This window comes from Epinephelus moara, chromosome 22, assembly GCF_006386435.1.
Source record: "Epinephelus moara isolate mb chromosome 22, YSFRI_EMoa_1.0, whole genome shotgun sequence".
NCBI lineage: Eukaryota > Metazoa > Chordata > Actinopteri > Perciformes > Serranidae > Epinephelus > Epinephelus moara.
In genome coordinates this window covers 22,159,151-22,171,288 of record NC_065527.1, presented here as the reverse complement: position 1 = coordinate 22,171,288, position 12,138 = coordinate 22,159,151, and the positions used below count along the sequence as shown (strand labels likewise).

Below are 12,138 nucleotides of genomic sequence, written 5' to 3'. Positions count from 1 at the left end.
GGCTGTTCCTCTTACCAACACTGATCCAGAGAGAGGAGGCAGGGGAAAGGAGGGGAAGGGAACACCCCCCCATTGATGGAGGAAGCCAGTAGTGCGAGATGAGTCACGTATTGTCCATATAAATCAATGGGTGAGAACACCAGGAAGGGAAAAAATAACGCACGTGTGTGAGTAGGGAGACATGATTATGCATGTGCTGTAGCTCATGTATTAACCATAACTGAATTTACACATCAAGGCAGCAAATGAATTCCAAATAGATTTTTGATGCCGACCAACACGAGACCTGATTAAATGATGAGGTTGAAGATATGGACGGAAAGAAAGGAGTGTGCCGCCGCTGACAGAGCTGTACTCTGATCCACTGACTTTGTATTAAATATTCAGAGTTTGAGCGTGCCATTGCGACAATTTAAAACATTAAATGTCACGTCGCTACAACTTTGCTGCGCCTAATTGTCCCCCATAAAATCAAGGGCAGAATCAAAGCTGGTAGCAGGCTTCTCATTTTTTAGATTTTATAAGCTGTATTAACATTTATTTTGTGAGTTAGCCGAACTACAATTAACCTCTTCGATGTTACCTAGTGAGCATGCATGTTATGCAAGTGTTGGGAGAGAAATGCTGTTCAGTAATGTGTTGTTTTCATGTTCAAAAAGTTACCTTTTATTGCTGTGGAGGAATGCAGTGTTTTCCACAGAATTAGAGTCTATGTGTGGTTAGTCACTCCGTTCTCTCATGCTGTGTCCCCCTTTTTAAATTCAGAGGTTTTAAACAGTGCAGAAGGAACTCTTCAGGGGTTCTTGTTTTCCTCAGCAGCAGCGTGTGGTGTTTTAAGTCGGGGGTGGATAATTGATCAGTCAATCCAATGAGCGCTGATCAGATCAGACTGATGGATGAGAGGAGCAGCTGCTGCAGAGGCAAGTGAATGCAAACTGTTAGACCCCACACGATGAACGGTTAAGTTTCATTTTCACCACAACTTGCATTCTGCTGCTCCATCTGTGCCGAGAGTACGCCCTGTGCTCTGAGAGTGTGGTGCAATGAATAACAGTGTGTGTATATATACTATTTTCTGCTCCTTTGAAGGTCACAGAGACAAAAATGTAACACCAAAATGTTGGCTGTCTTCCCCTGCACTCATCTACTATGTTAAAACACCTGGAAGTCACTACCTTTTTTCGGTGAGAGTCATATTACAGTTTTATAGTATCAAGAGTAAAAAAGTGGTCTGTGGACTAAATTAATTATAACACAGTGTCAGATAGAGATGTTGGGAATGTGTTATATGAATACAGCTACATTTAATATGAGATCTGAAAGTCTGTGATGGGTGATGGTAGCTAGCTTACATAATTTCTAGGGCTGTACCCGACTCAGAATTACACCAGTCTAATCAGATTTGGCAGTTTAGTACAAATATTTCACTATGTTTCCTTTTTTCCACATAGAGTTTGAGAGTTTTAACAGGGTTCATTGGGACGTTCAGTGTGACAGTAACATTCACATAATGTAGTAAACAAGCTAACTACGCTAACATTGGGTCAAAAATGTGATATCAAACACTAGATATCAAACAAAAGCCAGAGACTTTATTGTATTAAGTTGCTGTGAGCTGTACATTTACCATGTCTAAGCAGAAGAAAATTACGTGAAAGCCTCCCCTCCCCTGGGCAGTTGCCTGTACCAAAGAGCAGCGTTAAATTTAAGAGCACTCACTCTGCAGCAAAATCACGCGACTGAAACGCCCCCAGAAGTACACTGCAAACCAATGGCCGAAAAAAAAAAAAAATACTACCAAACTTGAGGCAATCTCAGTCGACTGAAATGTCTCCAACTGATGATTCGAATCTTTTAGGGGGGCATCCCTAATAATTAGATCACAAAGTTGGGTCAAATGTGGGCGTTGGTTGGTTGGTATTTTGTGGAGATGTAAAATTAAAAGTTGTTACTGCAAATGCATTTTGAGAAATTAAAACTATTTTAAAATCTTTAATACATTTTGTATGACTATTTTGAATGGTCAATGACAAAAGTTTTGACATTCCTGCTGAGAAATTGCTTTTAAAAATGGACAGATATTCTACTACATGTTCATGTTTTCTGGTTCTTGTTTGAATGAAATGTTGAAACTGTTTCGGTTGGTTGCTTCATATTTTTTTTTATAGAATTTTAAAATTGTGCCAGCCAACTCCCTGATGGAGCTAGTTGGCACAAAAGCACAACATAACTTTAGTTACAATTCACCTAATTTTAGAAAACATTTGTGTGCATTAAAACATATTTATCATAGCTGAGATTTCAACCTTCTATATGCTGTTAGTTAAAATGTTCTAGTATAAATAATGCCAGCGAAATACAGCAAAGAGTAAAAAGTGTGCCAATCAACCCCGGTCTCCTCTAATTTAAGTACATGACATGAATATTTTAATCTCCTTAATTTTGATCTCTGGACATTCAGAGCTGAACAGCAGTTCTGTCAGTCTGTAAAAATATAATGATAGCTAATGTGAGGTTAGCTTAGCATGACAAGGGGAATGAGAGCAGGACAAATTTAGATAATATCTGATATCTTCTTTTTATAATCAGATGTGACTTACCAGTGAATTAATGAATCATGATGAGAGAGTCATTTTAGGTATCATTCATTAATTTTCATGCATGTGATTTTATAATTTCTCAATTTGTTTGTGTGATTAAAAAAATAGTCGGATATAACGTGTGACAAAAATTCACTGCATAATGACATGTGTCCCCAGGTTATACTCTACAGTTTACAACAATAGGTACCCTTGCTGTATTTCACATCTGGGTGCAGCTATACCTCACAAGGCAGCAGTGTTTAAGTATCTACAAATGTAAAACCTGAGCAGCACAGCCCTCCAGCTTCTTCGCAGAATATAACTTTCATTTTTTTCACCAGTAGGTCATCCATTTCACTTACATCACATTTTCAAGCTCTAAAGACTTTGCTATCATATTTGTAATAGAACAGTTTCGCTTGACGATGTACTGATTTAACTGTTCCCTCTAACAATATAAGAGGGATACATTAAGCCACTGGAGGTGGTGGCTGCTGCTGCTGAGGGGTCAAATTACCTTTAGTCATTCTAGATGCACAGAGCACTAGAGAGAGATTTCAATTTTCTTCAAATATTCTCATTACAGAGACGCCTGCCAAAGGGTCTCAGACCTTCATATAATTACATCCTCAAAAGGAAAAATCTCAATTATAACAGAATACCTAATTATTACGCTGCCCATATTCCAAATTGCCCTCGCATGAAAGGAAAACTGGAGCCGTATCATCCACTAAGCTGTGAGGACAGTTTCCACTTCTCGTAACACCGCTGTTGTTAAGCACCCAAGAGCATTAGAGGGAAGACCTGTCACGGCTCAAGACCTGAAGGGAATGAACAGAGAACAAGATATGACAGAGCACAAACCTGTGTCCTCACTTGCTGCCTTTTTTATGAAGGGACACTGATAACTCTGAGGGCGCTGGTCGGTGCAAAATACCACCCCAATTGCCATACCTCAGAAGAGGCCTTCTGCTTCAATAACAAAACAAATTATTTTGACCAACTGCTGCGGCTGCCATATCGTTTTCCAGGCCATGTAGCGTAACAAGGCCCATTTCCCAAATAATCAAACTCCAGCCAGTGACCATCCACCTATCAACAGCTTTGATCTTTTTCCTACATGGCAGCCATTTCCATCATAGCAGCAATGTAATTTCCCAGTGGGTAACGGGCACTGCGGTGCAGACTCCCAGTGTAATGTACTGTGGAGCTACCATTCGGAAGTTGGAAAGCCCTCTTTGTAGAAAGCATTTGCATTCAAATCATTGAGTCTGAAATTGGTTCTACCTGGCTGGGATCAGGACTATCTCCTGTGGGTTCCCACTGCCAGTTAAGTGCAGTTTTTATAACCTTGGAGCGCAAGGAATGCTAATCGCTTTTGATGGCGTATGAAGGGCCTAACCATGTTTTTCTTTGGACTCCTCCTCAAGAAGTAGAACCGCCATCACATGGGTTAACTCTAGATGAGTCCCATGGCACTTTCCCATCAGAGCCCATGAACAGGCTATAATGGCCCACCAAACCTGCCAATTCCTCATAATAATGAAGCTTGGGGTACCTCGGGCCTCTAGAGGGACCAGAGGGGATAAAGAAGTGGAAATACCAAGATGGGAGAATTTATTGTGACAGAGTACTCAAAGTTTTCACAATTTCCCTTCGGTTCACATCCATTAAATTCCAGGTTGATTAAGTGGCTCCTCCTGAGGTTTTATCTGCATCCCCACCCATCTTTTAATTTGACTCACGTTCGCTGCACTGTAGAGTCAAATTAGTGTTTACAGAGAGCAACAGCCCTTTGAATGAACATTAATACCTTTGTGCTCTTTTCTTTTGTTTTTGCAATTATTTCCCCATATAATGCCTTTGTAAGTGTAGAGAATTCTTAACAACGCACCGCAAATGTTTACAACAAATCTTCAGTGACGGGATGCACTATTTTTATTTTTACTTAGCTTGCTTTTAAGCAGGAAAGCAGTAACATTTGGGGGAGAGTCACGTTGAATGTAATGCGTTACAGTTGTAACACCACTGTTTTCTTCTGCTACGTAAAGGTGATCATGACGCCATCTTGTCGGCATGTGGCTGGTACGTTGGTAAACATCCTTGAGAAAGGATTGGTCCACTTGGCAGGAATCAGCAACTGGAAAACCAGTTTGGCCTTAAACTAAGTAAAAAAAAATCATATCCTAGGCTATTTTTCAAATATAAAGTTTATCTGTATGTGATGGAGCTAAAATCCACATGGTTGTTTTCATGTGTCTCTCAGTTAACATGGTTTTCAAATGTCACAAATGCTAGTTCTGGTCTGTGAGGAACACCAAAGCATGGGTGTAGAGCCTTGTATGGACTGTTTTCCTTATACTGCTCCTGCCCACTCCCACTGGATTTCCGACCAACACCGTTCCGCTCCCACATAGTGTGTTATCCATTCCCAGCCACCCTGCAGAGTGTGTGTCAGCTCCCACCCGCACTTGCAAACATTCTGATCATACATGCCCCCACAACAGAATGATTATCAATAAAGTCTTCTCCTGTTCTGCTGGGAAAACATGTTATTTCACTGTGGTATTACAAAAGCTATGCATAACTGTCAGTCATAAGTCATAAAATTATGTTCTAGTGCATAATTACATTCATAATTACAGTTATTCTGGTGTCTCTGGGATGAAGTGTTATTATTATTATCTGCAGTATTCCTGAGAAATTCCTCAGAATGTCCGATTTACATTGCTTTTCTTTTGTATTGTAATGTCTTGCTTTTATCTTCTTTTCCACTTCACCTGGTGACATCTGCGTCCTTCATATTAATTAATCCCAGGCACTCACACATTTTTTGTTTTTTTTTTGACCGCCCGCTCCCACCTGCGGCAAAGATAACACCGCCTGTTCTTGCAAGATTTGTGATGGATCCCAATCCCAATGCAGTCCTCTAGTCCTGGGTGCAAGCAGCAGTTTATTTGTAACACGTGCAACATTTGTAACTGAATACTTAACTTGTGTAATTATAATTTGAGTTTATTGTGAATAATTAGAACTTGTTTGTTTTTGCCAATAAAGCTGTCAAATGTAAGTGGACTGCGCGAGACTGTAAAGCTTGGTGACTTGGAGTGATACTGCGCTTTTGACCCTTCAGGGTTCGATGCACAAATAAACACATGCATCCCCAAATACATGTACTCTGTGTTCAGTCAGAGGTCACTCATTGTATCATAAATCAGAGAGAGGTTGTAAAGTATTTTTATATCTTCCATTAATCAAATTTGCTATGTAGGTGTAATCAGTGTACTTGTCAACAAGGATGGAAGCAAATGCGCCGACCGGTACACCTTAAATTTTAATATTATAATTATATTTTGTACATTATCTGCTCACATCCTTGATATGAAATCAATGTAGAAACACTGGCTTAACTGATATATTGTTGATTTGCCACAAAAAACTATTTGTTTCATGCTGTTTTTTAGTTGTGTTATAACCATGCTCACGCTGTGCAACACTCGCATGCACTTCATTTGTGACATCGAACAGCATCCACTCTCGGTTTAATTCCCTTCTCTATCAAAAAAGCTTCATTTGGTTTTTGATGGCAGACATGTAGGTTGTTTGCCTGAAAATATTACACATGTAGATGAACAAGATCTCTGGGAAATAGAATAAACAGTGAAAAATGTTTCAATTAAGTTGACTCTCACCTACTGTATACCGACGTTCTCACCTAACCTTTGAATCTGTGACGCAGGCAGAATCTAAATGTATGTTCTCATGAAAACCTTTCATTTTTATCTTGCGGAGGAATAAATTACAGTTTAAGTCTCACAGACGTATTCCAAAACATCTTTTTGTTTTATCTGTGCCCAGCCTCATGTTTTTTTAACCTTTGTCTTCTCTGAAGCAACCGCCGCTGCTACACCAAGACCTTGTTTAGTGTAGATATAGTTAAGGCCTCCATGGAGCATGAACCCCGGAGCAATGACTGACAAGCCCGTAATAATCAATTCTCAAGCATGCTGTTCCAAGGCGATACTTCATCTGAGCTTCCCGAGCTGAGCTTCGAATGCTTCATGGAAATTTACTGACACCATGAAATCCAATTAAAAATGCATTTGGACATTGATCACCTGATGCACCCAGATTGATTGCCGCTCAGAAAGCAACCTTGTAGTGTTTTTGTTCGGCCAGGGCCCATTCACCTCTCCATACCATATAAATGTATTGATCCGCACACCCACTCTTGGATCCATACGAACCATAAAACATCCTTTCAGTGTTTCTCCATCCATTTACGTGACTCACTGCAGATTCCTATGAGCTAAAAATGGCCATCATACTGCTTAGCAGACCAATAAGCTTTGAGACGCCACTGCAGATCTACAGCATAATGAAACCAGGTGATAATGTCAAGTTAACTATCCATTTAAAGGCGCTGCTCATCAAACTAATCTTCTGGATGTCTGAGCCTGATAAAGAATATAAAGCATTCAAATGTTCACAAACAACTTGAATAGTTGGAGGGAGGAACACTTCATCACAGATGGAGAGACATGTTTAATTCAAAAACGTATAAAAGGTCAATTTGCACTTTTCAATCAGTGGTATTCACACATTCTCATTTAACACAACTGCAACCAGGGAAAAAACGACACGCTATCTAATGCTGTTTGTGTGGTACAATGAGTGTGAGAGAATAAATTGAATGGCAGTGAATAAGACGCATTTGTATGCAAAATTGCCGAGACAGCCCAGAGACAGAGCTGCGGGCAGACGGACGTGCATGTAATCAGGTATCAAATCAGCTCATCTCCTGTATGCTCTGTCTGCGCCGTGTTGAGGGTGGAGGGGCAGGTGAATGGTGGGCGCTATTGTCTCTGAGCATCGGTCCACATGAATGACCCAGCCTGTGTCCACATTAGCACGGATCAACTCCCGTGGGTATCATCTTGTCAGAAAACAGCAGCTACAACACATTCGGCCAAATAACCTAACTTCCATATCCGGTAAAAGCCGCACTTTCTCTCAACCTTCTGACTTTCGGCCAACTCAATCAATCTTTCCCTTCGCTTTTCTTCCTCTGAAAGACTGCTCCACTTTCCACCTTTCCAGCGTGTTCTCCTTCCAATCTCTCCATTACGCCCACCTCTTCCCTGCAGTAATATTCTTCACACTTTGCATCCGTCTCTCTCCCTCCATCTATTTTCTGATTTCTCCTTCTCCATCACCTTCTCCATCACTCACTCTCTCTTCATTTCTCAGAACAATTCCCTTTACTGCAACTAAACATCTACAAACCTTACCCTGTAGGGTGTCAGGGTTCTCCCCTGCCCCGCAGGGAACCACCTCCAACTCTAGCTCAGTCTGCACACACCCACGCAGACCGACCTGCCGGTTAATGAGCCTGTTGAGTAAGACGGCACCTCGACTCAACATTGATCACCGGGCCTCTGTACCTCGAACTCTCCGGGAGGCTATTTGTCAAGGTGATAATTTATTTTGTAGCACAGATATGGTGTGCCGGGGATTGGGTTGTTTTTTCTTCATGTGGTCTAGGGGCCTGACAGACACCATTTCAGGTCCAAATCAGGGCCATAATGTGTAGCATGAAACACGCAGGGCTGTAACTCACTGCGGATCAGCCACAAACAGCGAAAGAAGACTTTCATCTTGCTGAGCAGGCAAGGGAATGGCGATTTAGCAAAGAGACGTGTGGCACATTTTCAAACTCAATTCCCTGCTATTCCTTCCCACGCCCGTGCAAAGGCTTTTAACTCCGGTGTCCTGCTAAGTTGTAAGCATCAGTAGACACACTGTGTGACTTATGGAAGGAGTGGGAGAGTGAATGAGAGCTGTGCTGTTGTTTTGATCACGCTGACATGGGGTGCCCAATTATGGAGATGCAGCCTGTCTAACCAGCGAGGCCACACACCTGATGGGAGGAGGTGGCAGGAGCATGGGACGCTGCTTGTGGGTAGGCGAGGCTACCGCAGTGCACCGCTGCTCCTGCGTGCTCTCAAGATGTTCCACATCTCCCCCCTCTAATTGGCAGATGGCCTCAGATGCGAGATGATTTAATGGCCTGCGTGTGTGTTTTTTCCTGCCTCAGTCAGCCATTAGCAGGGACATCTGTAACGAGTTGGCCAGGCACACTGCTGAGAGCGGAAGCTGAGAGCAACACTTTCTAATGGGGGGTAGTGCGATCGTGACGGACTTAGGCGGTAATCAAAGCACTCTGAGTTATTTCTTTGGGTTATGATAATCGAGACATCTCGCTTTGAATTGTCTGAGGCAGAGGAAAAAGCTTTATTAAACTGTCTGATGTTGTTGACCTCAGAAAAGCTGCAAAGAATCAAACAGCACAGTATTACTGGGTATAACTGTGTGGCAATCCCCTTTTGACTTTCAATACACTGGAACAAGACATTTCTAGCTGCGCGTTATCATAAAAAGCCATTTTCATGGCTTTGGCACAAACAGCTTGGCTTCCAAGTGATCCCATTTCTTGCAGCTGGGCCGTAACCATCTGCGCTGAATGCTGCGCTCAAGGGTAAAACATTAAGGCCCCAACCAGAGTTTGGCCCTAAAGGCCTCTGGTTTCTGGCTCTCTGTCACCGCCTTCATTTCTTACAGCTCCCTCCTGAGTTTGTCTCTATAACCAGAGCTGGATGAAGGAAGGGGCTGAACAAGTGAGGCCCTCTGTTGGTTCTCTATGTAGACAGAGTTGTGGAGAAGTGGCCACGAGCCTAAGGCCTTTTAAAGCTTGATGGCCATCAGTATTCTTGCCATAGCCTCTGAGGATTTGTCTGCTACCTGCAAACTGGGTCAATTTTTGCATTATTTTAGAGATTTGTATCTCACTGTGGAGAAAGGAAAGGTTTTGCACACGCAGGCATGTAGACCCACACCTGCACTTTGTCTCCCACTGTTTCCCTCCCTCCACACCTTTTTTACACACACACAGTTTTCTGAATTCATTAATATGAGCACATATTTGTCACTTTAACACATAAATGTCAATTTAAAGCTGCAAAATGTGCTAACACTGTAATGAATGGCTACGCTGAGCAACCTTAACCACGCTGTGAAAATAATTCTAGCCTAAGCACCCAGCGAATAAGACTAATTAAAATTGATAGATAGGACTAATACTGATTATGACACTCAAAAACCTGTGCACTTTAACAGAGCTTAAACGCGACTATCAGTTAATATACTACTTCTCTATTCATGCCACACTAACGGGATTAGCTACAGTCATAAATCTAAAATAGTTCTGAATGTGACTCTGCCATTCACACATTAACATTAATGAGGAAAGTGACAGCGCTGCGGCAGCACCTTGACTGTTAACATCAGGTTTTATAGCAGTTTCTGACTGGAGGAAAACCTTCGAATATTTCAATTACCCCCACATCCACATACATTCAAATGACTTTCATACAATTTCTAATTCTAATCATCTACTGTATGTGTGTACTCTCAGCTGAGAGCCCGGGAGGTGAATGAGGGACCAGGAGCAGATGGGGGGGCGGTAATGAGATGCAGAAAAAAGGGAATTGAGGGGGACAGGCCGGCTGGTGAGACACAGCAGAAAAAAAAATAAGAGAGGGAAGAAAATAACCAAGTATGAGATACAGAGAGGCGATAGGAGAGACCCGTGTCTGAGGTGCATACAAATGGACAGTGGAGGAACACAGATAGAGGAGGGGGGGAGGAGGAGAGGGGGGCAAAGAGGGAGGTTGTGTGAGGAGAGGAGATAAAAGAATGTGAGAAAGATGGATTCACTGTTGGCTAATGAGAAGACAAAGGCAGTGGGATCCACATCGATCTCTGCCCCACAGCAAGCTGGCTTTATAGCTCACAGGTAGAGAGAGATAGGAGAGCCTGGGGAAGCTTACCTGAGGTAAGCAACCTGACTGTTGTAGGAGGAATCCGAGTCCAAGGATAGGCTCAGATGTGTGTGTATGTGTGTGTGAACACATTGTGTGTTTGTGTTGCATACTTATTCATAGTGCGCATACATGCTGGAGCAGATTTATGGAAGTTTGAGCTGTGTGTGTGAATTATGTATTTGTGCTGCATTTTTTTGGGCAGGTGAGGTGATGGACAAAGTGAAAGCAGGGCAAATGAATAGATGACTGCTTCAGTGAGTCATTATTGTGAAGCAGAAGATGGACTAAATGTGAGATAGAAATCAAATATTTATACAGTAAGCACTCTGCATGCAGGGCGGAGAGAAGGAGCAGTGTAGAAACACTTTCCCTGTGGAGACGCATCAGTGTGCTCTGATTAAATGATGAAATTCAGAAAAAGAGAAATTATTATAGACATGAAAAGAAGCAAAAAATTGAATGAGACAGTTGTTGCCTCCTACAATCAGGTGAATGGATTAAAACTGGGGACATCACTGGCTCATTGTTGGTATTTAATCTCTCTCTGTGGTGTATCAAGGTCTTGCTGCTGTAAACAAAAGAAACACGTCGCTGCAGAGGGTGACCAGCTCACCGCTGTCTCAACTTATCAGCACAGGTGCGCATCAACAAAGAGGAACACAAGTTAATTTGCTGTTACGGCTGCAGGGAGCCACTTACTGTAGGTTAGAGCTGTTCCAGTACACCGCATGCCGGTCGCTGGCTCTCGACAGGTGCAAGTTTGTAAGCGCCAGCGTGATGAGGCTGAGAGAAAACGTTGCGAGAGCCATAATCCCTCCGGTGCTCGTCCAGCCCTGGTTCCCCTCTCTCTGCCTTCTGCGTCCCCGCTCCTTCTCCTTCTGTCCCAGGCGACGTGTCTCTCACAACATCCCAGCGGTCAAAAAACGCCTTGTCAAGTTTCCAGTTACCTCAACAGCGGGTTCTATCAGGGTGACTTCTGAGTGGTTACGTGTTCTTCAACTCAAATCCCATTGCGACGAGACCCATTTGGACATCTTCACTTGTGCCAAGTCTACTTCTTTCTCGTACCGGGCTGCGCACTTTCAGGTCACTCCGTGTTTTGTTTGTCAGTTCTGCTTTCATAAGAGAGGACCAGCACAGGTGATGATAAGGCAATGAGCACATTCACACACTGACAGCTGAGGTCGGTGTTTACTGTTCTTTGCGCAGCTTTGGAGCCGCTGGATCTCCGTTGAAGGGTTTGTGTACCTTGCGCTCCTCTCAGCAGCAGCAGCAGCAGCAGCCACACGCTGCGCACACAACGCTACAAACCCGCCCTCTGATGGCCGAGATGCGCTCACATGTCCATCTATGCTGCTGCCCCGCCCCCTCCAAAAGTGCACCGTGTGTGTGCCTGTGTGTGTACATCAATGTGTCGAGAAAATGTTATCCTCTCAATTAAAGCAGAAATATATGTTTTGACTGGACATAATAAAGGATCCATCATATTTCAAGGTTAGATTTTAGGTTTAAGATTAAAACACTGATTATGTTTAGGTAAGGATAAATGAGTGTGATGTAAAGGTGAGATTTAGGAGTATAGTAACTTTCATAAATCATAAAAATATTCATAAACAGCACATGTAACATGTAAAGAGACATTTCAATCTGTAAGTACTGCGTAGGTTAGGTTC

The 12,138-nt window shown here is 42.6% G+C and overlaps 1 protein-coding gene across 1 annotated transcript in view; it reads right to left on the bottom strand.

Annotated features, from left to right (window-relative positions):
* Positions 1-11,779, bottom strand: part of efna3a (ephrin-A3a) — an 86,431-nt gene extending 74,652 nt beyond the window's left edge. Inside the window, exon 1 of the mRNA XM_050034178.1 lies at positions 11,165-11,779. Within this exon, the coding sequence (XP_049890135.1) occupies positions 11,165-11,274 (110 nt within the window). The 5' untranslated portion in view covers positions 11,275-11,779. The remainder of the gene's footprint in view (positions 1-11,164) is intronic.
* Positions 11,780-12,138: the final 359 nt, after the last annotated feature.